General features: G+C 44.0%; 2 protein-coding genes across 4 annotated transcripts; one reads left to right on the top strand and one right to left on the bottom strand.

Annotated features, from left to right (window-relative positions):
• Positions 1 to 1,456: 1,456 nt before the first annotated feature.
• On the bottom strand, positions 1,457 to 12,051 carry shcbp1 (SHC SH2-domain binding protein 1). Of its 2 annotated transcripts, none has more exons than XM_006804185.3 (13): positions 11,815 to 12,051; positions 11,051 to 11,251; positions 10,854 to 10,969; positions 8,721 to 8,929; positions 8,543 to 8,638; positions 8,240 to 8,470; positions 6,908 to 7,085; positions 6,345 to 6,465; positions 4,180 to 4,311; positions 2,834 to 2,952; positions 2,661 to 2,747; positions 2,307 to 2,445; positions 1,457 to 2,240 (listed from the first exon to the last, which is right to left on the bottom strand). In XM_006804185.3, the coding sequence occupies exons 1-13, from the start codon at positions 11,951 to 11,953 to the stop codon at positions 1,915 to 1,917; spliced, it is 2,094 nt and encodes a 697-aa protein (XP_006804248.2). In that variant the 5' UTR covers positions 11,954 to 12,051; the 3' UTR covers positions 1,457 to 1,914. The 2 variants fall into 2 exon arrangements, with proteins under 2 accessions (XP_006804248.2, XP_087699251.1); XM_087843125.1 differs by having other exon boundaries at positions 2,313 to 2,445.
• A 3,873-nt stretch (positions 12,052 to 15,924) lies between these two features.
• tssc4 (tumor suppressing subtransferable candidate 4) lies at positions 15,925 to 19,963 on the top strand. Of its 2 annotated transcripts, none has more exons than XM_006804163.2 (2): positions 15,925 to 16,009; positions 17,319 to 19,961. In XM_006804163.2, exon 2 carries the CDS (start codon positions 17,339 to 17,341, stop codon positions 18,209 to 18,211), a length of 873 nt encoding a protein of 290 aa, XP_006804226.2. In that variant the 5' UTR covers positions 15,925 to 16,009; positions 17,319 to 17,338; the 3' UTR covers positions 18,212 to 19,961. The 2 variants fall into 2 exon arrangements, with proteins under 2 accessions (XP_006804226.2, XP_006804227.2); XM_006804164.3 differs by lacking the exon at positions 15,925 to 16,009 and adding an exon at positions 16,018 to 16,185 and having other exon boundaries at positions 17,319 to 19,963.
• Positions 19,964 to 27,939: the final 7,976 nt, after the last annotated feature.

Raw genomic sequence — 27,939 nt, 5'->3', positions numbered from 1 at the left:
TGTAGCAGGAGACGCATCGCTGGACACGATCACACTGAGACTGAAATAAACACGTTTCCGTGACGATGGCAACTGCAGCCACTTCAGGTGAGGCTGAAGTAAAAACAGTGTCAGCTGTCCAGATGCTGTAAACTCAGTTGGGTCCAGAAATATTTAGACGGACATTTTTCTAATTTGGCTTCTGTACGTGATGAACTTTACATTGAGCTAAAGCATTTCTTTGTAACCCATCTCTTCGTTTTAGGCGCTCAAAAGTAATCGGACAAATTAAATGACAGAAAATTGAAATTTGTAATGCTTGGTAGAAAACCCTTGAAGTTTGTCAGCAGATGCTGGGTGTCCTCTTTGTGCTCTGCCAGGCCTTTACTGCAGTTTCAGTTGCTCTTCTTTTCTGGGTCTTTGTCTGAAGTTTCCTTTCAACAAGTGAAGATCAGGCAATCGACGCCTCAGATTCTGTCACATTATCAATAAACACCCGTGTCCCAGTGCCACTCTCTACCATGCATGTCCCAGTGCCATCACACTGCCTGGACTGTGTTTAGGGGCTGTGGCGTGCTCTGCATCAGGAGGTTTTCCACGCCATCACTCTGGTAGAGATTGGTCTTGTCTTCATCTGCCAAAGGATGTTTTTCCAGAGCTGTGCTCGTTTTGTTTTTATGATTTTCAATCTGGCTTTTCTCTTCCTGAGGCTCACGAGTGGCTTGCACCTGCAGTCTTCTCTTTCTGGCAGACTTGGATATTGTTATTCCTCCTGGAGAGTTTTGTTCACTTGGTTGTTTCTCTTGACCGTGGGAATGATCATCTACCACTGCTGTCTTCTGTGGATGTCCAGGTATTTTTGCATTGCTGAGTTCACCAGCACTCTTTCTTTCTGTTATGTTGGTTTCAAGGAACACCAATTATTAGACCCTGGGCATGTTTACTCATTTAAAAGTGTCAGAAACACTGGCATTGATTATTTTACTATTTTGATTTTTGTTTAGTTTTCTGTATCTGATGCAGATGACATCACTTCTGTTCTGGGTCAATCTGACCTGCAACATAACAGATGTCGTGTTTCACCTGCATGCAGATCTACTTTGACCTCTTGTTGCCTCAAATCAGCTCCAGCTTTTATCACAGTGATGACAGAACATACCCTGAAAGAAAACACTGAAAGCTGAGACTCAAAACATGTCTGTTATATAACTATAATTATATAACTATATTTAACTGTATTTGGAGTGTTTCAGTACAGAGGTTAACCCCCCACACACACACACTTGTCAGTGTCTAAACATATATGGACCTAACTACATAGACCATGGCATTTAATAAGGAGGTACGTTAGGTTTTGTTCTTCATTAATGGAGTTGCACAGAGCTGGTCAACACAAGTTTGCAAAGACCCGTCCGACATGTGTTCCTTGTCCCAGGTGAGGTGCACATCCAGACAGAAGAGGATGGAAATATGACTTTAAAATGTATTTTATTCATCCATTTCACAAAATGCATCATCAACCACACTCTGTTCTAAATATTAAACTGAGTTAATTTTTATTCCGTTTTCAGAACACGGCAAATAAAACTTTTCTAAACTAACTTTGTCACACATCTGAAAATCTGAACTCCTCGTTGTAAAAGCATCTGTGTGAGCCTCAGCACGCTGCACCACCTCAGAATAAAACAAAACGTGGATTTAAATTCTTTTTTAAAAGCAGCAGCTCAGAATAAAACAGATAAAAGAATTTGTGCAAAAAGGACGAGTTCATCCAGCCGCTGGACGCCATCAGAGCTGATACTCAGACCTGCCTGTGCACGGCTCCACACTGAATCAGAACAACACATTCCTGCAACGTTTATTTTATGGCAAAAAGATTAGTGTCATCATACACACTGGGCAGAAACGGCGAGGGGTGCGTGTTCGGTCACGGTGTCAGTAGCAGAAGGTGCCAAAATCGCCCACGCCGTTGCGCTTGAACTGGTTTCCTTGAAAGGACACAAAGACTTGGTGGTCTTTCAGATCCTCAACAGCTCGGCTGGACATCTCCACGTTCCTGCTTAGCTGACGGCTAAACTGCCACTTCCTGCCTGCAGACGCAGCCGCATCCCCGTCTGCGCTGTTCTTAGCAGACGCAGCCAAGAGAGGTAGCGAGGAGCTGCTGGTGGACGTGGTGTCGACAGGTGGTGTTGAAGATGAGGTGGAGCTCAAGCGATGGTCTAAAGATCCTCCCTGCTTCTCCTCCTGTGTGTGTGGGTGCTCTGCGAGGAAAAGGCTGGTTATAGATCTGGGCTATCGAAGCCGCCTCACAGCACCACCTGACCCACCTTCACCTCTGCTCACAGGGATGCTGGGCTCCTCCCCACTGCTGGGTTTCACCAGAATCACGCCGTAGCCTTCATTGTTGTGGATCACATTGTTCTCCATGGTGATGGAGGGCATCGCATCCATCTGATCAGCAAAGTCCTGCACGCACACGCACACGCACACGCTGGGCATCACACCTGCAGCCTGCTTGTTGCCATGCAGCAGTGCTAACCACTGCACCACTGCCACTCAGAGCACAAGCACTGCTGTGTCCACAGTGGGGTAAAAGCACGACTAACACTACAGCATCAGTGATAACAGCTTTACAAAGGACGATGGAGCAGAAACATGAATATTGGTTAATCTCGTCTCACCTTGATGAGGATCCCGTCCTTACAATGATGGATGCCGTTACCAACAAGGCTGCAGACGCTGCCGGGGTAAATCTCCACACCTGCCCCCTGCACACAGACAAGGAGCAGCATAACCTCCAGTGTAACACACACTTCACAGCATGGCCATGTTTTGGGCGGAGTTCAGGTCTCACCTTGGAGCCGTACAGGTCGCACATGTTCATGGTGAGACGGGCAGATGTTCTCACGATGACTCCAGTGGTGTCGCACTGCAGCACACAGTTCTCCATATTCAGAGTCCCCTGACGCACACCTGGCAAACCGGAACAAGAAGAAAGGCATCGTCACATCATCACTACACACCTAAGATCAACACAACCTCCAGTCCACCTGACCACACGACCTTAAACAGACCTGGGCATTTTACACGGGCCACATACGTGTGTTGTAAGCACAAATTAACAAGTGTTTATGCTGTGCATGCACTTTTATTTTGAAAACCCTCAACGTATTATCTGCTTCTGTCTGCACGGCGTCAGGTGATGCCAGCCTGGCCCCTAAACATGTCGGTCATGTTTGACTTTGACTACTTTTCCCAGGCTGTGTTTGAGAGCTGCGCTGCACGTGACACTGCCCAGCTACTCGTCTTTGTACGTGGGATCACTGCAGACTTCAGAATCATGGAGGAGCTGGCAGCCATGCAGTCAGTGAAAGGGACAGGAAGTGAGGTCTTCACAAAGTTAAATGCATGCTTGGAGAAGCTGCGACAGGTGTGAGAACAGATGGTTGACCAAGTCTGACAGCTAGAAACGTTGGACTTGATCAGAGCAGAGCACTGAATCAGAGGAAAACGTAAGCTACCAGCTGTCAGGTGGCTCGGCGTGGGAAAACTGCAAAGCAAGGGCCTTTTTGTGCGTGCAGCGTACAGTGCAGTGAGGGCTTTAGAGAAAGCTGCAGCTTCTCTTCAGCTGAATGTGGGACAATATTCTCACTCAGGTGCCAACACTGAGGGAAGCCACACCAGCTGATCACCTCCAAAGGTACTCGTCCATGTTGGAAGCATTGCATGGGGAGTTTTCAACACAGCCAAGAGTGAAATGCACAGTTTCTTCTCCTAGTCTGACAAACTACTGGAGAGCAGCTTCGGTCAGTCCCACTGCCTGTGGTACAGACTTCTTGTCAGCCTGGCTACAGTGCTAGAGACAAACCGAGGGCTGCTTATATTTTCTTCAATTAGTGATGAAAATGAGTTAGATGTTCCAGCTTTAAGGAGAGCTTTTTTTATAACGCAGCAAACTGGCTTTCAGGGCTAAATGATGATCTTCTAAATTAGCGAGACATCATTTCCTGAGAATGATCTGTTTAAGGTGTGCGTTTGAAAGTTAGACAGAATACTGCACTTCTGATGCTTTGTTCAGGAAATGAAGTAATCAGCCCACGTCTGCACTTGTCTTAGTGTTTGCAGCTGGGTTTTTAAAGAGTAACGGTTACAGCGTCCCTCCTGTTTGAATATGACGCAGCTCAGAGCAGTAATACTCACACAGAACGCCTTCAATGGCATCGTGCTGGATGAACTTGATGTTGGAGAGTCTGACATCAGCGCCTGTAGACTCCACGAAGGAGTCCCCTCTGCTTTTCTTCTCAATCACCACTTCATCAGGAAACCCAAAGCCTGACACACACACACACACACACACACACACACACACACACACACACACACACACACACACACAGACACACACACACACACACACACACACACAGTTAAGGAAGCCCGTGAAACCACACAAAGTGCATTTCACACACTTTCCATTAGACGGTGGCTGCATGTAACTGTAACCACGATCAAAGGAGATCTCAGCTGAGTCAGCAAACGTCACATTCAGGATGAAGAAAATGTGACAAAGATGGAAATGTGTGCGATCCAGCCTCAAACGTGTCAGCAGGTACAGACATTTACATCCGGCTCCACGTCAGCACCTTCATCGCTGGTTGTGCTTCAGAGTGACATCTCGTCTCCCTGAATGTGGACACATGGTGTTGCTATAGCAATAATAATGTTTGTACAGGTGCTATCACAGGTGATGATATCACAGCACCAGTGTATGTGCTGTCTTTTTTTATATATCAACCTGCAGATGTTTGGGTTCAGCTGCAGCTGAGGAGCTCCGCTGATGGTGTCAGTGTTCGAGGGGTCCTGAAGTGTAGCTGGATGTGACCATCACAGATCAGTCTACATACAACTATGGAGTGCACTGTGAAGCTCCCAGGTTAATAACTTATAACCAACGTTTGCTTAAAACATAGTGGCCCCTTCAAGGGCTGGGCGATATGGCCTAAAATCCATATCACGATATAATTTGAAACACGTGCGGTAACGATATATATCGCGATATATTCTTTTCTTCTGTATAACGTGTTTTCCACACTATAAGGTGCACTTAATTTTAATCCACACTTAATCCTTTAATTTTCTCAGAAATCGAGAGTGTGCCTTATGTATGAATTCTGGTTGTGCTTACTGACCTCGAACCGATTTTGGCTGCAGAAATCTGTTAAAAATGTTTTAGTCTAACTTTGGTAAGCCGCACTGCTTGATGGATCGTCAGAGCATTACGGCTGCTGTAGGGAGGAGCTTCACGGAGTAATCTGGGTCCTAAACTCCGTCTGTTTCAGGTCCCAAAGTCAAACCAACACTAAGAGTTAAAAACGGTCTAAATTCTTATTCTTAATTAAATCATCAGCGTTGCTGCTTTACCAGGTGTAACAATTAAGTTTAACATCCATGAAAACAGAAGTTATTAAATTTAACGGAGTTAGAAGTTAACAGGAAGTTAGCTCGCTAGTTTCCACCTAAACATTTCACACCATGTTCTGACAGAGATTTTTGAAACTAATTCAAACGTACAGCTCTGCTACCACTTCCAACATAAATGAAGACAGAAAACTAAACACCAGTGGTGTTTGCAGGGTTACTGAAGTTGGACTACCTGGTATATAATGTTGTGCTACGTGATTGTTAGCGACACAGCTATGTTAGCATAACATTAGCACAGTGAAGCTGGAGGATGAACGCTAACTGTTTTTCCACTAGATAAAAGTTAACGTGAGGGATTCTGGTGGTCAGGGACAAATGCAATCATAGCAGGATGCTGTACACGGGCCAAACTTCAGTCAGGAGAACAACTGAGATCATTCATCCACAATACGAGGTTAGTCATTAATGTACTGCAACAACATGGGAACAGAGCAGCTGCAGATAATTCAACATTAATGAATCAATGTTAGGGAAGTGGAGGAAGCGCAGTTTTTGGCTTTCCACATATTTCAAAAGTGCTTCATCTCTTTGCTGTGACTGTCGGCATAATTTGCAGATGATAATGGTTGTAGCCGCTGTGATGCTTTCGACCAAAACAGGCACAGCTTGATGACATCATCAACATGCGCTATCCGATATAGTCAAAATCTCTATCGTTGGCCAAATTTATATCGTTTATATCGTATATCGCCCACCCCTAGCCCCTTCATTTCCACCATGGCGAGCTTGCATGTATTCCTTAATTTGATGGACACACAAACAGCGCTCTTCAAGAGGAAGATCATGCATAAAACATTTGAATCAGTTCAGCATCAGCTAGACGTCTTTGGTTTCCATGTATGTTTAGCATCACTTCTACACAAGCGTGGCCGTGAGGGTCCCACCTTCTATGGTGATGGAGTCTGGTATGAAGATGGAGCTGCTGACGCTGTAGATTCCTGGGAGAACAATCACCAAGTCGCCCTGATAGCACGAATCCACGGCTGATCCCGGCTCTCTGTGGAACTACGTACACGACACGGGCTTTAGACAGACAGCATCAGCAGCTTACAGTCGCCTGGTTACAAGAGAACAACAGTAAAAGCAGTTTGCTGTGTAAGAGAGCATGAGTGTACACATTTCTGTGTTACTGTCAGTGCGAGGGGTTAAGGTGGAGGTGGCTGTAGCTCAGCAGCATGTCAGCTGCTAACTGGAGGGTTGGTGGTTCAATCCCCGTCTGCTCCAGTCTGCATGCCAAATACTTTAAGCAAAGGACTGACCCCAAGTTGTTCTCTGATGCATCGATCGGAGTGTGAACGTTAGAAAGAAGGAAGGATAGAAAAAAGTGCTTGTGGTGTGAGGCATGTTGTAAACAGCGCTTTGAGTTCAGGTAGAAAAGAAGAAGAAACAATCCAATCCAAACTGTCTCGATTCGCTGACACGATCACGCAGCTTCTGTGGAGCTGACCTGGATTTCAGTGTCTTCAGATGAGCACAGAGGTACGAGTCTGGCGCTGAGCAGGGACTGCAGCTGGACGGTGCTGCAGGACGCTGTAACCACATGAACCACCTTTGCGCCTGATGCTCGAGGTCCTCTGCTCTGCACACACTGCTGCCTCGTATTTCCTTTATAGGCCAGCACGTATCTACATGAGAGGAGGAACGAGGAGGCTGAAGGACATGCACACGAGGGCTGGGTTTAATAATCGATACATCGATTAAAATCGATTCTGGCTTGGATAACGTGAAATCGATTCATTAAAATCCTGAATCGATTTTTTTATATAAATTTATTTTGCCTGAAACGCAGAATCTCAGGTGAAACCTCAAAATTTCAACAACCACCAAACAGCTAAAACAGTAACTGAGAGCAGGAACACGGCTGCTGCACAAAGACGTAAACACAAAGCTCGACCCGCCGACGGATCAGGATCAGTGAGCTGTGACTTTCTCACCGACGGCACGGACACAGTCGGGGCTGAAAGCCGACAGCTCGCTGATTCTGATGTTTCGGCGGGTCGCGCTTTGTCTTTGCGCCCTTTTTGTGCTGATTCTGAAGCTGTTAGTTTGATCTCTCTCCAAACAAACAGCAGCAAAAGAAGATCCAAACTACGCTTCACATAAACATCGTCATGAATTCACTCTGACTTTTGCTGTTTTGCTTCCACCAGGATAAAATCACACTTCATGCACAGCTCTCTCTCTCTCTCTCTCTCTTCAAGAACAGTTTCCTGTCTAAAAATCTATTTTCTGAATTATTCGCTTGCTTGTTACGCACAAGTCTACTGTTGTTTACAGGCTGTCGGCCGCTGTTTGTTTCCTTTTACTTACTTCCGAAAAGAAAACCTAATTTCTGCCGTTCAACAGGCTTCTGAACAAATTTAAACTTTTTAAAATTATGCAAAATGCAAAACGCTGTGTTTCTAATAAAACCGCTGTAACTTCAGAGGTAACGTTCATGTGTTGATTAATGGTTTTCTTTCGTTTTTTGATCAACTGCAGAACATTTTTATAAAATCCAGGCCAGGAAAATCACCTTCATGTGTTTCTGTGTTTTATCTTCAGCTGCTTTGACACAAAGGCCTCTGCTGTGATGCTCACACCTTTGATAAAGTCTTGCGTGTGTCAGCTTCCTTTTTATAGATACAAAAATATGTAAATGTACTGATCTGAATTATAATATTTCTGACTGTCTGAGGCAAAATTTCCCAGATTCAAATCGAACTGAATCGATTCAGGACCTTGTGGATCGAATCGATTCTAGAAACCAGTGACGACACGCAGCCCTACTGCACGCTACCTCAGCAGGGGGTTCTCAATGATGCGCAGCTTGCGTTTGAAGGTCTCCAGCTGGTCACAGAGCTTCAGGCCCTCTACCATGGACACGTTGTCGAGCTCCGAGTCCGAGTCGGCACTGAGGCCACTGCGCAACGCGGAGAACTGCTGGAAGCACTGGGAACACTTCTCCAGTAAGGACTGGTACTCTGCCACCAGGCCTGCTGGGACTCTGTCCTCCAACATGTCGTAGTAGCTATGATAAGACACGTTTTAGTCAGGGCACAAACCAACACTTGTTAGTATAGGATCATCGTAGAGTGCTCACAGGCGTATCCGGGGTTCCACACAGCGGACAAAGTAGTCAAAGTCATCATCCTCCTCTTCCTCATCCCACTCCCTCCAGATGTGTTTATAGAAAAACCTGCAGATGAAAGGAAACGACGTCACACATACGTCAGGGCAAAACAACAACGTGTAATCTCCCTGAGGCCTCCAAGTCCTACCTTACATGCTCGAGGGCAAGGGCAGTCTGATCCATGTCCCCAGACTCCTCGTGGACCACCTGCAGCTGCTGCAGGGGCACTTTGTGCTGAGTGGCCTCCAGAAGAGACGTCGTGGCCTCTTCGTCGAGCTCACAGCCTCTGGTATCACACTGCAGAGGCAGCACCAGCCTCACACGGGCCTTCAGGTCCTTCACCTCCACATCGCGCACCTGAAACCACCAACAGCCACAACCCGAGGATTACAAACCAACGTCCTCCAAGCTCTACATCAGCACGCACATCTGTTTGTTGCCTTTGATTGTGTGCACATCCTGTAAAGGCAGCAGACACTGTGCAGCCCCCCAGGCTCTCGTTTGTTTGGTCCTTTTGCAGTGAGCTACAGTCACTGATGCCATCAACAGCGTTACAGTGCAGTATAGTTGTGACAAATAACACTATAGCAGTGTGGGTGGTGTTTCCATGGAAACTATACTAAAACAAACTATAAAGAAACCACTGAACACTTTAAGAAAAACTAAAGAAATTTTAAAAAGGTAGAGAAAGTAATGTTTTAGTAAAAAGAAGATTGCACTCATAAATATACATTGATTAGTGTGCAATAACATTTTCTAACAATTGATGTGTTCTTAGAAACGTTTATGCATTAAGAGTTCATAGGAGCAGGGATGGTGCTATGTTGGCCGCCACCTCGAATACAGCGGTCAGGTTGGACGACTGTATGTCACTGGAGTACTACGCCATGTGCATCATTTTTAATTTAAAGATCACAAATGCCAAACTCTCAACCTCCATGACTTCACCACTGGCCTCTGTCTTCTGCCCCTCATCCTCCTCCTCCTCACCTCATGCCTCGTCTCCTGAACTGAAGTCAGGGCTCCAACACAGAAAACATGCATAAACATGTCTGTGAAGGTTCTCAGTCATCCAGGTCGTCGTCGTCTAAGGAGCTTGCAAAGAAAAGCGTCTGGACTTCTTTAAGTTGCTTGAAGACGTTTCACCTTCATCCGAGAAGCTTCTTCAGTTCTAAGGTCAAATGGTGGAGAGTCCCAGATATAAACCTAGTGGGAGTTTCCCCCCACAGAGGGACAAAAAGACCCACCCTGAGTGGGTGTGAGGGCCATCTGACCTCAGGAAATCACATGATTCACAATGAGCTCACCTGAAACTCTGGCTGATTGTGACCCACACCCAGTTTCACACCTTGGCTCAGGCGATTAGAGGATCATCAGGGGGTCCTTTTGTCCCTCTGTGGGGGGAAACTCCCACTAGGTTTATATCTGGGACTCTCCACCATTTGACCTTAGAACTGAAGAAGCTTCTCGGATGAAGGTGAAACGTCTTCAAGTAACTTAAAGAAGTCCAGAAGCTTTTCTTTCCAAGCTCCTTAGACTACGTATGAACATGCTTGTTTATTCCTGAACTTGTCGCAGCAGGTTACACATCTGGCCCTTCTGTCTCAGGACAGCTAACATCATGCCATCATCAGGCTCTAGTGTCCTACAAACCACACTTTCCCTCTGATAAACACTCAGATTACATTCTTAAACTGTATAAACATTTTTTCACTAAATGTCAGAGTCTGGCAACGTTAGGTCCACTTTAAGCAAAGTTTCTCCGAACAGAGACTGCACAGAAATAAAACAGGCAAGAATATCCTCAACACCTCTGTCACGAGCCAAGCGTGAGCTTCAATCACTGATCCACGCATCCCGACTCCTTTCACACTTACACTTCCCTCCAGAGTAAATGATGTGGACAGACATTTTGACAGCTGAGGTAAACTGACAGCCTACAACCACTACAGCTGAACGGCAGCCAGCATCGTTTGTAGGCGTTTAAATAGCTGTGAAGGACTCGCTGGCCTTCTGTCACGAAGGACATCGAGTCAGTGTGAGCCACAAACATCATTCCTGTCACGAGTTAAAGATGGCGATCGGTGTTTGACAAAGCTGAGATGATTTTTGTTTGCACTTTTGAACAAACTAATATTGCAAACTGCTGCACCCAGCTAAACATGATGACACAGCTACAGCCACCCTGCAGACTCAGCTTGTGTCATCAGAGAGCGATGGGAAGCAGTCCTTACAACGCCGTTAGACTAGACTGTGTGATCACAGGTTAATGAAACGTTACCTCCACCAGAACATCAAAGATATCAGTGGACCAAAGAGCCAACCAATCACACGGCTCCACCGTCTTCTCCAGGTAGTCTGCTGTGAAGTCCTTCACCTCTGAAGGTTTACAGTCTCCTACACACACAAGAACAGGAGGACTGAGATCAGCAGTCTGATTCCTCAGAGTTATGATTAATATTACCAGCCGTTGGTTACCGAGCATGTAGTCCTGGTAGGCCTTGAACCTCTCATAGAGCAGCAGGTGGCTGGTCTGGAGCGTGTCAGGAAGACTTGAACCTGAAGGCGGCTCACGTCTCTGCAGCCGCGTCCCCGACGCTTCAGTGTTGTAGTAGTACGTCCCACTGTCGTCATCACTGCCATCTTCATCTTTCTTCTCCTCCTCGTTTTTAAATAAGGCTGTTAAAGACACCATGGAGGAAAACCTTCGTTCACATGGACTTTTTCACTGGTCAGAAGCAATAAGACTGACGGACTGTGTTTAAATTAACCTCATAAATGTCAAACATTAAATATTCAGCGTTTATTTCCTGGTTTGTTGGACTCCTGAAAAGCAAGTGTACCACATCTGTTTGAGCGTTACCACCGGTTACCTCACAGCTGGAGCGTACACTAGCATGCGGTATATTTGCACAGAGGGCTGAACGAGCCATTCAATGTAAGCGTAGCTTAGTGCCACAGTAGTGTTGAAGGTTCAGCCCACAGCACGACGTGTGGACGTTTATCTGCATCACTGTTGCACAACCGTCTGCGTGGACGCGTCGCCTGAGCGAAACATGAAAGCTAACAGTAACATGACAGGCCTGCTGCACATATGCGCTGTCATTAGCACACATGCGCTGTCATTAGCACACATGGGTCAGTTAAGCAGTACTGGAGCAGTCAGATGCACGGCAGGAAAGCTAGAAGCTGGTTCATGTTTTAAAAGATTACAACGCGGAGATCACTGCGGCTGACCTCACCTCGACTTATATCCGCCCCGCCGTAGCCTTTATCGGCCGGGCCGTCGTCCGTGTCTCCGTTACCAAAGTCCAGATTAACCACGACCACGTCTGACGCGTCGTTGCCCGGACACGCAGCATCCCGCGAATCCTGCTCCATGAAGAACTTGTAAAATCTTTTCTTCTACGCGTTTAGGCTGAAAGCCGCGAACGTCTCTTCGGAAAACAGTCACAAAGCTAGCAGCAGCCACCCCGTTTTCAAAATATCCCGGTTTGGAGTGTCTCAACCAATCACAACAGAGCAGCTGCGGGATGGTCCGCCCCCTAGTGCAGACGTGTTGAGTAGCGTCCGCCCTGATGATTCTTATAATAATAATAATAATAATAATAATAATAATAATATTGTTATTATTATTATTATTATTATTATTATTATTATTATTATTATTATTATTATTGTTATAATAATAATAATAATAATAATAATAATAATAATAATAATAATGTTATTATTATTATTATTATTATTATTATTATTATTATTATTAGGGCCCGAGCACTGAGAGTGCGAAGGCCCTATTGTATCTGCTCCGTTTCTTCTTCTTATTATTATTATTATTCAGGCAAAACAAGGGCCTTTTTGAGGGCTTTAACATGCTCAAAAACTTATGAAATTTTGCACACTTGCCAGGTCTGGTGAAAAAAAATTGTATTTGAATGGTTTTACATATGAGCACTGGGAAATGGCTCTAGAGCGCCACCTATGCCTTGTTAAATGCAGCCCTACGACCACATCGTTTGAGCTACATGTATGAAATCTGGCACACATGTGTACCATGCCGAGACAAACAAAAAAGTCTGTGGGCCCGTTGACGCAATCCCAACAGGAAGTCCGCAATTTAGAAGTGAAGGTGACATTTTGGCTCTAATTTTGCCATTTCCATGCCTCGAACTTTTGCGAACTCCTCCTTGGGGTTTGACCGTATAAGCTTCATCTTTGGTCAGTGTCAACTACACACCTGGGCCATGTTAAATTAAGCTTTTCTAGAAGTTGTTGTCTCTGGATCAGCCAAAACACACATCTTCCTTATGTAACAGTGTTTATGTGGTATTATTCCGCACGCCACAAATGTCAGTGTAATGATGAAACAGCACAAAACCGAGGGATTTTCGAGACTAATGAAAAAGTCCGGATTTTCAGGACTCATATGTGTGACTTCATTCCTGCGCAGCTGCTGGTTGTTCTGCGCTCACAGACGGGACAGACTGCGTGCATCAGCGCTATTGATGTTTAAAAATGCCAAACACAACTGCAGCTTTTCAGACAAACTGCAAAAAAAATCCCCCCGTACCGTCGTATTTTTCTGATACAGATGAGGCCTTATTTCTGTACCATTATTTAATTTCATTTTTTAATTTCATATTTAAATTAACATATTTAAACGAAGGCATCGTTTAAATATGTTAAAAATTTCATTAAGCAAACATTAAAGTTCTTCATGATTGCGTCAAGTGTCCTCTTTTTTGGAAAATATGGTCGTACAGACTGTATGTTGCAATTATTTTGTTTTAATGAAGAGGACACTGATGTCATTATAGGGTCCAGACAGTGAGCGGGGATAGGTTGATCATTTTTTAAGAGTGAATGACATCTGTAACTGATTCTGCGAATGCCACATTTTTAAAAAATAAATTCAGAGTAATTCAGCGATGCTCAACTATCTGTGTCAGAGTCCCTTGATTAAATTGATTTAAAAAAGAACTGAACTGCGTTTTTAATATACACTGGAGCGGACTTCTTCGGCTTCTTATTGGCGGTCGGTAAGCAACGTCTTGGTGCAGTACCTCCACCAACTGGAATGAAGTGTGAATACTAACTTTCTACATAACTAGGACTGACCTCACACCCTATTGTTTGCCAGTGGTGGTTTCAGTCATTGTGCAAATGTGCTGTTTATACGGTTATAAGGAAACCTGCAGTCAGCTGAGACTGAAGGAGTCACCTGGATGAGTGATGAAACGTTTCTCCCACTGAAAATGCTCCATCCAGATACACAGAATCAACCCTTTGGGATTGAGTATACATCAAGACATATATTTATAATACATATAGTAATAAAAGTATAAACTATATTCTCTCTATTAACTTAAGTACCTCAACAAAAAAGAACATTCTGAACTAGAAACTTTGTCCAAAACGTCTTTATGTCCAGCTGCAATTTGTTGTTTTGTAAATTATGTAACAGTTCTTTCATGTTTCGTAAAGAACAATGTTATACTGCCTCTTCTTCAAAACAAACGTTCATTTTCATGGATTGCAGGATTCTTTATATGGATTATTTTGATGAATCCATATAAAAGGTACCCATAATAGCCATTATCTAAATATGCTTGTACTGTACATGGATCTGAGATGTTCTCTTTGTTTTTTCGTTTGTCAGACTGAGTAATATCAGTTCCAGGTAATAGACATTGATGTATTGGTGATTGAAGAAGTGTTTGACTGATTTGAGATAGAATAGAATAACGTTATTATCCACATCAATGGAAAATTGTCAAGCCATAAACAAATCAATCAAATCACTTCATATGAACCCGCGTTCACATTTAGAACAACAACAATAAAAACACATTACAGCGTCTCATTATTCAGTATACCGATTGTCACAAATGATTCCTCTTCACCTTTTTGCTGGCGTCCTGGCTCCATTAAGCACAGGGGCCACTGGACGAAACTCACTAAGGGCTTTGGAACCTGGCCTGTTGAGAAGTGGCTTAATTATTTCTTAATTACTCTAGTCTTCCGTATTCTAGGAACTATACAAGTATTTAATAAAAACCAAAACAGTTTGGTCAAAAGTTCCCCTTCAACTGTGCTTAACAAGCTTTCAAAACGCGTTCATGTAGAGAGTCTGGCCCAGATGCTTTATATGACTTAATCATAGACAAACATTTGCCAACCATTTCCTCAGACAGATGAATCTTAGTGCTCTGGGCTACATCAGCCATCACAGTCCGTTGTCCTTTCTTTAAAATCTGCAGTTTCAGAACGAGTATAAAATTATTGAAATTATTGGCAAAGGACAGACAGTCAGCTGGACAGTGGTATTTGGCCCTTCCCATCATCCCGTTCAGACCCTTGACATTAATCCCTTGTAATCGTGTCGACTGTGCAGCCAAAATGACTTGATTGCATCCTTTTTCCTTTCCCCAAAGTTTTAAAATCTCTTGACATGGATGATCCTCATTATGGGCATTTCAATTAAACCAGTATGTAGAACACATTCTCAGCTGAAGTGGTTTTTCTTGGTGTTGGAGTTGTTCTTATGGCACCTATAAATAATCTTAATGTTGATACTGAATATTTTATAGTTTTCTGAGTAATGAAACTCATGCTGAACCAAATGCTATGCTGCCATAACTGACCTTATTAAACTACTCTCTCCCATCCAGACACCTCATAACATTTAAAGCTCTTTTACATTTATAAATTATTTTTGGAATATGTACTTTCCAGGTCAATTTTCCATACAACTATATTCCCAAAAACGTAAATTGTTTTAACCTTTTCAAGTCATGAGTGTAAATTTGCAGGTTTAGATTTGCAGAAACGTTTTTCCTTGTTAAAAACATTTTGTTTTATCCAAATTCAAAGGACCAATCCTCTATCTTATTAAATTCTTCTTTTATCTTTTTAAAAGCAAACGTTACATTTTACCCCTCTTCCAGATTATGCCATCATCAGAAAAGCCCAATCCATTCTCCAAATGTTCAAACTTATCAGTAATAATGAGAATGTGGACTCTCTATACTTTCCTGGGAGAAACCATTCTCAAAAAACAAAACAAATCCCTGAAACACTTTGCGCTGTTCTTACTTGTATTCACCGATCATGTAAAAAATATAAAAAAACAAAACATTGAACTATTAATTCCTATCTCCTTTAATTTTATTAAAAACAATATATCATAAGCTTTCTCCGTGTCAAAAAGGCAGCCACCGCACTCTCCTTCCAAACATAAAACGGTGCATATCTGTCAGGATCCTTCCTGGGAGAAACGCGCTGTACCTGCAGACGCGGGAGGCTCGTCTGATCCTTTTGCAGCCACACTTTGTGGCCGCTGGGGGGCAGCAGCTTCTGAGACGCGAGCGTAGAGGAAGTCGATGTTTACGCGTCGTTGTAAACTACCGGGTCGGTGTTAGCGCCAGCAGTCAGGTAAACCACTGACAGGGTGAAATGTTTTTGAGAAGGATCCCCGGCAGTTCTGCCACCAGCAGTTCTCTCACCGCTGCTCTGCAGCGCAACAGCACTTAGCATTAGCGTGCTAGCTGGCTGGGGAGGAGCCGGGACTGCGCAGAATCAGTAACCCGGGAGATCCGTTGTGCCAGAAAGTAATTTTCGATGTTTCTTTGTGTTTCCAGCGTACAGTACATTTACTTCTATTGTTAGATAGGCTGTGGAGAACAGGGTTTGCAAAAAGGTTATAAAATAAATCAGAGATATTCCGGTTACAGTTACAGTTTCTGTTGTGCTCTTGGCCGCATCTCTCTTTAAAAAGATGTTTTATGTTAGTGCCACTCTTTAAGTGAAGGATGTATAGCAGCCACTTTGTCAGCCACTGATTGCAATGTTTAACTTGAGTATTGAAGGCGAGACGGACATGTGCTGGTCAAACATCCATGATTCCTCACAGTGTTACTGCAGGCCAAAGAAATGCCCTCCACAGTAAGAATCTGGTGATATTTCCAAGATTTTTAGGGCCGAGAACAATAATCTCAGTTTGATCTGAACTTAGAAGCAGAAAGTTAGAGGTCATCCAGTTCTTTGAGACATTGCTGTTTTTAAACTGATTGATGTTTGGTGTCTCTGCTCATTGACGGAGCAGGGAATGATGCTAATGATGGCAGTGTCAAGGAAGCCGATACAATGTAAACAGAAGCGCTTGCATGAAATGTGTGTTATTGGTTGAATGAGGCTTGCAGCAGAAAGCGCTTTGAGTGCTCACTTAAGTATAAAGGTCAGTGTATTATTATGGCCTACGCTCACGTTACAGTATTGGTGGCATGACTTAAATATTGTTATTAATAATTATCGCCATGTCGAGGGTGTTGCATGCTGGATTTGACATCACATCCTGTGTCACGTGCTTCGGTCGTGCACCTCTCACCCCCTCTTTTGTAGTGTGCTGTGGCTGCCACAGCTGTACAATCGTAGGTTTTTTACCACCGTTGTAATGATGTAACCAGTACAGAAGCTCAGAGACATGGAAACAGTTTGAAACGTGGAGAGTTGGTGGAAAACACAAAGCATTGGCATCCAGGTTTGACTTCTCGTCCAGAATCTGTACATCCTTATTGTCGTTGTAACAGGAGTCCCTGCAGTGTCAAGAGAAAAAGTTTAAATACAAAACAATAGCATGAAATGTTTTTTTGATTTTGCAGTCTTCTTCGAGGAACAACAGTTGGACCATGTTGGCCTTATAATGGTTATTACAGCACAGCTCTGTTTCTTCCTCCCTCATCAGGTTCTTGTGTTGGTGTGAAGATGTGTGATCAGAAGCACGGCAGACAGCGTGGTGATATGATCAACAGTGACGATGGAGACCAGCTGTCAGCCAGCGATGAATCGGAGCCTGAACAACAGCCCAGCAGAGCTCCATTTGACCCAGACCTGGACCACAGTGATGATGATGATGATGATGTGTGTGCACCAGCAACTATTCCCACATCTCAGAGTTCATTCAGTTTGAGTGGAGGGACCTCGGCCTTCTCTGACCGCAGCCACAGCATCTTTGACTGCCTGGACAGTATTGGCAGGCAGAAGTTCTCCTCTCGAAATCAGAACACTGTTGCAGACGACTCACTTCACAGTCAAAGCACAAGCCAGCCGTCATCCATCTGTCCCACACCACCAAAGAAGAGATTCGTCCCAGACTACCTGGTGCATCCTGAGCGCTGGACACATTACAGTCTGGAGGATGTGAATGAGAGCAGTGATCAGGAAAATAGCAGAGTGGCTTATCAGTTCCTGTCCAGCCTGGGGCAAGAGGCAAGAGGCAGCTCCCCCTGTGACCTCCAGCACAAGATGATCTTCAGACCCAAGCAACTGCTGAAGGAACAACCTAATGACCAGCTTTCTCCTGTGAGTACAAAGGAGACAGGAATGCATCTCAGTCACCTACTGGAGGAGGAGGAGGACGAAGAGGCAGAAGGAAGGAAAACAGAAGAGCATCTAGAGAAAACTGAGAAAGGACAAAAAGATGAAGAGAAGGACACGAGTGGAGCTGTGGGTCAAGGAGAGGAAACGAAAGAGGTGCAAAAAGAAAAGAAGGTCGAAGAGTCCAGGTGCCAGTTCACCTCCTTCAGGAACATGATGAGTAAAAACTACAGGAAGCGCTCCGGCTGTGAGGACAACTGATGACAGCAGTGACGTCCTCACGTCAGCAGGTGGATGTTTCATCGTACGCTCATATATGAACCGTACTCTCCACATGCCTTATCACCTGTGTTTGTCCTGTTTCACCCAGCAGAGATGCTCCAGAGTGCTTCATACGTCAGGTTTCCTCAGTGTAGAATTTTAGTTCCTTTTGTGTTTGGTTTCTGTGTTGAATTCAAAGGTTTTTGAGAAAATAAGAAATGGGAAATTTCCCCAGTGATAGTAATTACTATCATTAAAAACAAAAACACACCAGTTTCACCAACACATTAATGAAACAGGCACAAAATGTAATGTTGTGAAGTAAAATTAAGGGTTTATTATTTGCTACATCTTCCAATCTGAATAAACTGTCATTGTTTTAATTGAACAAATGGATCCAAATGACTCCTTTTGGAAACAAATGTTTGGATAAGTCAGTTTAACCATTGATTTAACACTGTTGATCTTCTGGAATAAAACTGTAAAGTTGTAATTACTCGTCTAACGTTGTGTGGATCCTCCGGCTGCTGAAGCAGCTCTGACCCGGTGAGACCCGACTCTACGAGACCTCTGAGAGTGTTACAGATCCTGTAAATGCTGATGTTTTATAGGCAGGCCCTCGTGGATCAGACTCATCGTCCTGCAGACTAGACTGAGCTGTGATCTGGGGATTTTGAAGGTCAAGTTAATACTTTGCACTTAGTCATACTCAGTCACCATCGGGCATCCTCCTGCCTCGATGGGAGCATGTGGGCTGCAGGTAGTTCAACATCGAACATGAATATCGCGACACGAGAACTTTAAGGGTGGATCTTTTCTTATAGGCAGTGTTCTAGCATATCCTCTCCTAGTCAGCAATAGTCCTCAGTGAAGAGGAAAGAACCACGACCAGGTGACCACACCAGCTTTCCATTGGCCCAGTTCTGAGATTCACTGCAGGTAAATCCCTGCTTCCAACACATTCACATAAAGAATTGTTTACCTTTGACCTTTGACAGGTGCCCTAGTAAAAGACAGTCCGTGTTTAATAGTACATTTATTTCATTTTTTAGTATTTCTAATACAAAACCAACAAATGCAGGGATCTGAGCCGTGACCAGTTGTGATAAAAAGAAAGCATTTGTGGGTTGTGCCCATGAAACAGCCAAACAGCTCATTCTGTTATTGGATCTTCTTTTGAGCTTCTGGTACTGATGAGAGTCACATGGAGCCTAATTAGCAGCACTTTTGGGGATGGACTACTCCAGCGGTGTCTTCTCCAAGCATGCTATGTTTGACTGGACGGGGCTTGCACCAAAGGTCAGCAACATGAACCTGAACATGGGGACAGTTATTCTCAACGATGAGTCCAGATTCTGCCTGCTTCACATGTCTGCTTCATTATGAATTCTCTGATAAGATAAGATAAGATAACCTTTATTAGTCCCACACGTTGCTGTTTGTTTCCCAAGCTATGCATTAGTAGAAAGAGATCCTCCAACTAGCCTCCACATCACAGCTCAGAGAGGTTGAAAGGTCTTAATATCCTTATGTGAGTAAAAATGCTTTTCTCTATTTCCTAATAATGAAGCATTTTTGGTCAAATATAAATCAGAATACGAGTTTGATTAATGTATAAATAAGAAATGTAGTTTGAGTAGCAGAAATAACTGTTCTAATGTCTGAGTTTGGTGGTGTGTGTGAATCTGAACGTTTTGTAATTGTTTAACACAGAACTGTAATTATTGGGTTTTGCTGAAAGTTGATTCATTTTGAGTGCAAATAAAAAAATAAATATGTTTAAGTTAACTGTGGGACGACAGCTCTGTCTGTCCTGGTCGTTGTGTCCTTGGGCGAGACACTTTACCCTGCCTACAGGTAGGGATGGGTATTAATAAGATTTTCACGATTCCGATTCCATTCTCGATTCTGTTTAACGATTCGATTCTTTATCGATTCTTTTTTAAAAAGGAGAACACTAAGGTCGATTAGCTCAGAACTTTGTTTTATATCTTCTCTTTGAACAAGATAGAAATGTAGGAGTAACATGGCCTTACAAACCCAACAGTGAGATCTTAAGAGATCCACAGCCTACAGCTCTTCAATGGGGTGTCACAGGGTCCCCAGGAAAAAAACTGTAAATGTAAAATAATAAAATAAATATTCTTCTGCAGCAATAACAAAGTATAACATAAATTATTCTGTAGCAATTACACAAGAATATCCAGTAATGTCCCTGCCTACAATTAAACACATTCACTTACTGAAAATCATCTGCTGTGGCAAACGGCTGCAAGCCTTTGACCACAAACTGAGTCTCTGCTCGGTGACATTCGTCTATCCTGGCCTGAAAGGAGACGCTACGGTAGACTGCAGCGAGAACTGCCAGCATCTGAGCCAGACTCTGTCTCATCATGGTCACCTAAACGCACAGTAATGGCAGGTTTGTAATAAGGCAGATCGCGCTAACATAATCTGCACTGTTAGTTGATTATTTACCTGCATTAACGGGAGAGGACGTGCAAACGTTACCGCTGCTGCTGGGTTGAGATTCACGAGTCCGGAATTAAAAACACGACATTCATTTAAGGTCATCGTGTGTTTTGTGAGCAAATGCTTTTGCATATTCGTCGTGTTTCCTCCCTTAAATGAAATATCTACTTTGCAAGTATTGCAAGTTGCCCTGTTTTCATCCGTTCTCGTAAAGTATGACCAAACTTTTGAGCGTTTGAGCCGCCATGTTTCCTGCCAGGTAAATGACGCTCCGCAACGTGGTGACGTCATTCGGGGCGACTGGAATCGATAAGGGAATCGTTTGCAAAAATGGCAAACGATTCCAAGGAATTGAAACAGTGGGAACCGGTTCTCAACAAGAACCGGTTTTCGATACCCATCCCTACCTACTGGTGATGCCCAGAGGGGCCGATGGCGCGATATGGCAGCCTCGCTTCTGTCAGTCTGCCCCAGGGCAGCTGTGGCTACACCTGTAGCTGCACCTGTAGCTGCCTCCACCAGTGTGTGAATATGAGAGTGAATGAATAGTGGAATTGTAAAGTGCTTTGAGGGTCTTGAAAATCGCTGTATAAATGCAATCCATTATTATGAGCCAGTATGATGTAGTATACAGTAGCAGTATAATAGTGTAGTATAATAGTGATAATGATAGTGACAGGCCTCACGGAGAGCCTGACCTCGGTGTATCCAGGTGTGTGTGGAGCTGGACTGGAGCCACTAACCTCCAAATGTCTGACTTTTAAAATGACTTAATGCAAGAAGTTGCATAAAATAAATACAAATAAATGGAAATTGACAAACACATTCAGTAAAAGGACCAGATGTTACAGTGCCTGACAATGCTTTGCTTTAATTGAGAAAATCTTGGGGGACGGCTGTTATGAGCAAAGCCCAGAAACTTTACCAGCAGCACACATCGGTCTTTTACCCAGGCTGATCTGCCAAACCTGTCAGGTTTAGGGATTAGAGATCTGATCTAAATTATTAAAATGTGGGACACATCGTCAGCAGTGGACCTTGGATTCATCGGGTGTTTCGGCCATTATCACTGGACACCCTCATCCAAGGAGGCCCTGCAGGGTTGATCAGGCCTGGAGTGCATCAGTGGTTTATGTTAAATTGTTTTCCTCTTCTTCTTTCTCCTGTTTAGTTTCCTACAGTTTATTCTGTCTATTCACTGCAGCTGAGAAACACCTACCTCTTTAACATTTATGGAGCCTGACTGCACAGTCCCAGGAGGCGCTGAGACGGCTGTAGCAGTCAACCAGAAAACTTCTAATGTTATGTTTCACCCTTTGACGCCCCCTGCTGAGGCAGGCCCACCACGGGTCCATCAATCCTGGGTGTATCGCGGTTAGCTGACTGCCGTAGCTGCCCAAGTGATGTCAGCCCTTTTTAGCCAGTGACTGGTCCTCTCAGCACTGTTAGCTAGCTCTCTAATTCACAACAGCCCTGATCAATGCAAACAGCTGACCTGATTGGTTACCTCCCTGGACTTTTTTAGGGGGGAGGTAACAATGTTTGAAACAATAACAATAATAATATTTATATTTATAACAAGGTGCAATAATAATTAATGTGCAATAATAACAGTGTGCAATACAAATACACTTATTCTTCTTTTTTATTACTAAGTTATTATACTGTGTTGTTTGTGTTGCGTTGTGATGTGTCGTATCGTGTCGTGTTGTGTTATATGTAGTGCTGACGTAGGACAGTTTTCCAATTTCATTGTACTATTGTACTATGTATGACTGTGCAATGACAATAAAGAGTTATCTTATCTATCTTATAGCCTGCGTTGTGCCTGTCCTCTGATCCCAATCTCTCTGAGCAGCTTTGCTGTTGTGCTGCCAACAAAGCCCCTGCACCCCACCTCCACCGGGCGCAGCTTGATCTTCCAGCCTCTGTCCTCTGCCTCAGCTGCCAACTTGGCATACCGCAGCTTCTTACGCTCAAACGCCTCCTCAATTGCTTCCTCCCATGGTACCATCAGCTCAATGACCAAAGGACGAGGTCCGGTCACAGAGTAGTTGTTACAAACACTGTGGAAAAATTAGCCTCTGATCCAAGTCCGCTTGCATCTGCCAATCCCTGGCAACCTTCAGCGGGCCCAGGTCCAGAGTTGAGGGGCCTCGGCTTGTCTCCAGAGTTTTAAAAGGGAGAAGTAAGAATTGCACTGTATTTGAATTAAATAGGATTATTTTACAATAAATGTTCATGTGAAAATGTGCCAAAGACATGAAGTGAATTATATCCATAAATGGGACGTGAAAGTGAATTCTGTTTTTAACAGAGAAAATGTAAAGAAGTGATTTTAAAGTTTCAATGTTTAAACTTTGTATTAAATCATGTAAGTCAGATAAACAGAGATGGACACTGGTTGATGTGCTATCCAGTGACAGAAGGAGACAAAGGTGAGCAAGTACAAAAGTGGGCTGTAAAAGAGATTTGGGGCTCTTCCTTTTTGTCTTCTGCAAGATGAACATTTATTGAAATGATGGAAGATTTGATGATTTGTGAGTAAGACTCTCAGGGTAAAGGCTTTTTTTTTTCTTTAATCAGAGCTGAAATCAACTTCCTATAGAGGGCATTTTGTGGTCCTACCGATGCTAGCTACCATTGTTAGTAAACAATGTGCTCTTCACACGTTTACAGCCTTTAAACTCATAATTGAAATGCTGAGTGCTGCCCCTGATCTCTGCGCAGCTTTGTAGAGGCACCCAGGGTCTCCAGAAACTCAAGGACCTGATCCAGGGTCAGCCACCAAGGAGTTGTTTAACTCTATCTACACACACACACATATATATATATACAAAGCTGTGTAAACCAACCATAAATAACCAAATCTTATATACATGAAATACAGAGATGAATGAGGTGGAGTGAATACTACAGAATGTACATAAGGTGCAGTTGCAGTCTGGCAGTGGGAGCAGTGACAGGTCAACTGTTTAGGAGGGAGATGGCGAGGGGAAAGAAACTTCCTGTGTCGGGGGGTCCTGGTCTGCAGGCTTCTGTACCGTCTGCCAGAGGGCAGCAGGTCAAAGAGTCTGTGTCCAGGGTGTGAGGGGTCTGTGAGGATGTTCCCTGCCTGATTCCTGGTTCTGGAGAGGTACAGATCCTGGATGGAGGGCAGGGGGGCGCCGATGATCCTTTCTGCTCCACTGCAGTCTGCGCCTGGCTGCAGCCACCAAACAGGGCAGGACTGCAGGACTGCAGTCACTGAGACTGTCCTGCCTCAATGACTGCAGTGTAGAACTGGATCAGCAGCTCCTGTGGAAGACTGTAGTCCTCCAGTTGTCTCAGGAAGTACATCCTCTGCTGGGAACATGTGGATTATTATGTAGTATTAAAAAGTATAATCAGTTAATGCTAGCTTAAATAAATAATAATTTGATAAAGAAGTGTTTTACTGGTGGATAAATGGACACGCTGTCACTATGTGTCACATCTGGACAGATGTGTTTACAGGCAGCATTTTAATCATGAGTTTAAAGGCTGTCGGCTGCAGCATTGCTCTAAAACTAACAATGTCTCGGTGCTGGTTCTTACACTTTGAGCTGCTTCAAGCTTTGAAAGCATTTTTGTTCACTGATCCACGAGCTAGCAGGAAAGGGAAACGTAGTGAGGAAATGGATCCACAAAGCAGGAACTCCAGCAACACTTGAGGGAAGATGAACAACTTTAATAATGGACCAAAGCGTTTCAGCTTGTGGCCTTCATCAGGGTCACAGTAAAACATCGTAGAACATTGCTTAAATACAAGACAGGAAACAGAAAACAATTCAAATTAACCAATCAGAACTTCATAGATAGATCAGCTGACATATTGGTTAACTGGTTAAGTCACGCCCAAGTAAATACTGGACTAGATCATTAATGATGAGGACTGGGGGGAGGAGACATAACCCCCACCTGTCTGAAAATAACACATGCATGAATTACATAAGAAGGGCTCCCTAGAAGGCTATAAATATACAAAAAGAAAGAATGAAATCGTCATTTTAAATGTCAGAAATAAAAGTCAGATTCACTTATTTCTCTTTCAAATTGTGTTTAAAAATGATTCTGAAAATCTGGTTTTTTATTTGGAATTTAAAAACAATGTTGGGTGGAGATCAGGGGCAGCACCCCTGGACTGGCAGACCGGGGTGGTGGTCCCCATCTTTAAGAAGGGGGACTGGAGGGTGTGTGTTAACTACAGGGGGATCACACTCCTCAGCCTCCTGCTGGAGGGTTCGTCCGCTAGTCGAACCTCGGATACAGGAGGAACAATGCGGTTTTCGTCCTGGTCGCGGACCACTGAACCAGCTCTTCATCCTCTCGAGGATACTTGAGGGTGCATGGGAGTTTGCCCAACCAGTCTACATGTGTTTTGTGGACTTGGAGAAGGCATTCGACCGTGTCCCTCGGGGGGTGCTGTGGGAGGTGCTATGGGAGTATGGGTGTCTGGCCCATTGCTACGGGCCATTCGATCCTTATACAACCGTTGCAAGAGCTTGGTTCGCATTGCCGGCAATAAGTCGGACTCGTTCCCGGTGGGTGATGGGCTCCGCCAGGGCTGCCCTTTGTCACCGGTTCTGTTCATAATTTTTATGGACAGCATTTCTAGGCGCAGCCAAGTGGCGGAGGGCTTTCGCTTCAGTGGCCTCAGAATCTCATCTCTGCTTTTCGCGGATGATGTGGTTCTGTTGGCTTCATCGGGTGAGGGCCTCCAGCTCGCACTGGAGCGGTTCGCAGCCGAGTGTGAAGCAGCAGGAATGAGGATCAGCACCTCCAAATCTGAGGCCATGGTTCTCAGCCGGAAAAGGGTGGAGTGCCCACTCCGGGTCGGGGACGAGCTCCTGCCCCAAGTGGAGGAGTTCAAGTATCTCGGGGTCTTGTTCACGAGTGATGGGAGAAGGGAGCCGGAGATCGACAGACGGATTGGGGCTGCAGCTGCAGTAATGCGGACGCTGCACCGGTCCGTCGTGGTGAAGAGGGAGCTGAGTGTAAAAGCGAAGCTCTCAATTTACCGGTCGATCTACGTCCCTACCCTCACCTATGGCCACGAGCTGTGGGTAGTGACCGAAAGGACGAGATCGCGGATACAAGCGGCGGAAATGAGCTTCCTCCGAAGGGTGGCTGGCCTCTCCCTTAGAGATAGGGTGAGAAGTTCGGCCATCCGGGAGGGGCTCAGAGTAGAGCCGCTGCTCCACATCGAAAGGAGCCAGCTGAGGTGGTTCGGGCATCTGACAAGGATGCCCCCTGGGCGCCTCCTGGGTGAGGTGTTCCAGGCATGTCCCACTGGGAGGAGGCCCCGGGGCAGACCCAGGACACGCTGGAGAGATTATATCTCTCGGCTGGCCTGGGAACGCCTTGGTGTTCCCCCGGACAAGCTGGAGGAGGTGGCTGGGGAGAGGGAGGTCTGGGCCTCTTTGCTTAGGCTGCTGCCCCCCACCCGGCCCCGGATAAAGCGGATGAAGATGGAAATTTAAATTAAAATTTGAAAATGGTTTAGACACTAGGTTTTTATTGAGTGAAGAAAAAAAGATTTTTATTGAGTGTTTAAATCCTTTTTTTGAAATCTATTTTCAGTTTAAAGTATTTATTAATGAATTAATGATTCATTTTGAAATATTGGTTTATAAATAGTGTGTTTGTTTTGAATTAAATGTTAAATAATAAATTACTTTTCTAATGGTTAAATAAAATAATTCCAAAATACTAATGCATATCTTATCACAATTTATTATTCAAACACAAAATTCTTTATTTTCATGCATGTGGCTCTTCTTCCACAGTTCTCCACACCGATGGGCAACAGCTTTGGTAGAGGCAGTGCCACAGTGTGGGAGCATCTCGCTCACTGGAGACTTTAATCTAATAAACAACCCACAAGTGCACTTCCAAATGTGGGACTTAAGGAGAAATAAACTTGTTTGCAGTGGTATAGGATAGCAACGTTACAATAAGGAAATAATAAGCCAAACGCAAATCTCTTACTTTTTGTGCTAAGTTTGTTTTACTGAACTCGAGGATAAAGACGAGATGACATGGACACTTTTCTGCCACAATATGTTGGTTAGAATTTGTGCCTGAGATGTTGCATTGTTCTGCATTAAGCTGCACAGCCGACAAACAGGTGCTTTTTGCATCAGTGTAACGGTGAGCTATTTCCTGCATGTTGTGTGTAAAAGTGTGAACGTTCTGCATCACAGATAGAGCTCACGTTTCAGTGTGAATAAGAAGCTGAGACATTAAACTCAGCCTTCATTTTGAGAATAGCTAACACACCTTTAAGTTTAACTCCTGCACAGCTGGACGCCATGATTACCAAGTGTGTGTCTGTGCACACACCCTGTTACAGTTCTTCCTGCATATCTCAGTGTTTAACAGCCTGTGTTTGCATACAGACAGTATCAGTGATGCTGTAATGGTTCTGCACTTGACCTGCTGGCTTTATGACTGGAGCTTTGCATGGCAACTTTAGGGATGACGACAGTTTTGTTATCTTCTGCAAATTAGAAATGTGTTGTTAAACATGAAAAAGACAGAGGCCTGTGTGCTGTGCAGGTGTTCCTGCTGTTTGTGTCATGGTTACAGACTCATGGCAAAGTTTAAATGTGATTCTGTTTTTAAAACAAGGAAGGCTGCTTTCTCGTAACTCCGACGATGTTTAAGGTTCAGGTTGTCTTTCCAAGAAGTAGCTTGGCTTGCTGAAGAAAACTCATGGACAGGAACATGGCACGTACACAGACCAGCTCCAAGTTTCACTCTGCTGAGGCTTCATCAGACAGGCTGGAGTCACAGTTACAGATTGAACTGAAACCATGAATCAGTCATTGTTTTATTTTGATTCTGTGAAAATACACCCGTGCAGTTTGGGCTGCATGTAGTCGAGAGGCAGACACCTTCACAAAGGACACAAGAGGAAGTCTTTTTGTTATTTTAAATGATCAGATATAAATAAGCTGTGCTGTAAATTTCAAAGTGAGGAAACAAAATAAAAGATATATATATATATATATATATTATTCTCCATGTCGCTCTCTAGCTGAGCCCTTCTGTTGCAGCTGCTGTTGCTTACATGAGGAGGTGACCTACAGACCAGTCCTTATGTTAGTTTGGGACTTTGGTGGATTTGTGTGGCCAGTTTAGAGCACAACAGAATTAATTACAGTGAGTATAAATTTGATAAGTTAACATGCAAATATATAGATGTATAGCACTGTGTCATATATCATTATTTA

Source organism: Neolamprologus brichardi, chromosome 1, assembly GCF_056152115.1.
Source record: "Neolamprologus brichardi isolate AB-2024 chromosome 1, ASM5615211v1, whole genome shotgun sequence".
Taxonomy (NCBI): domain Eukaryota; kingdom Metazoa; phylum Chordata; class Actinopteri; order Cichliformes; family Cichlidae; genus Neolamprologus; species Neolamprologus brichardi.
The sequence above is the reverse complement of the archived record's forward strand: the minus strand, read 5'-3'. Positions and strand labels throughout refer to the sequence as shown.

Coding starts and splice junctions, on each gene's coding strand:
- shcbp1 (XM_006804185.3), bottom strand. CDS start 11,953: ATGGAGCAGGATTCGCGGGATGCTGCGTGTCCGGGCAACGACGCGTCA. Junction 8,930..10,853: donor TCTTTGATGTTCTGGTGGAG/GTAACGTTTCAT, acceptor TGGTGGTTTCAG/GTGCGCGATGTGGAGGTGAA. Junction 2,241..2,306: donor CCCTGTGAGCAGAGGTGAAG/GTGGGTCAGGTG, acceptor TTTTCCTCGCAG/AGCACCCACACACACAGGAG.
- tssc4 (XM_006804164.3), top strand. CDS start 17,339: ATGTGTGATCAGAAGCACGGCAGACAGCGTGGTGATATGATCAACAGT.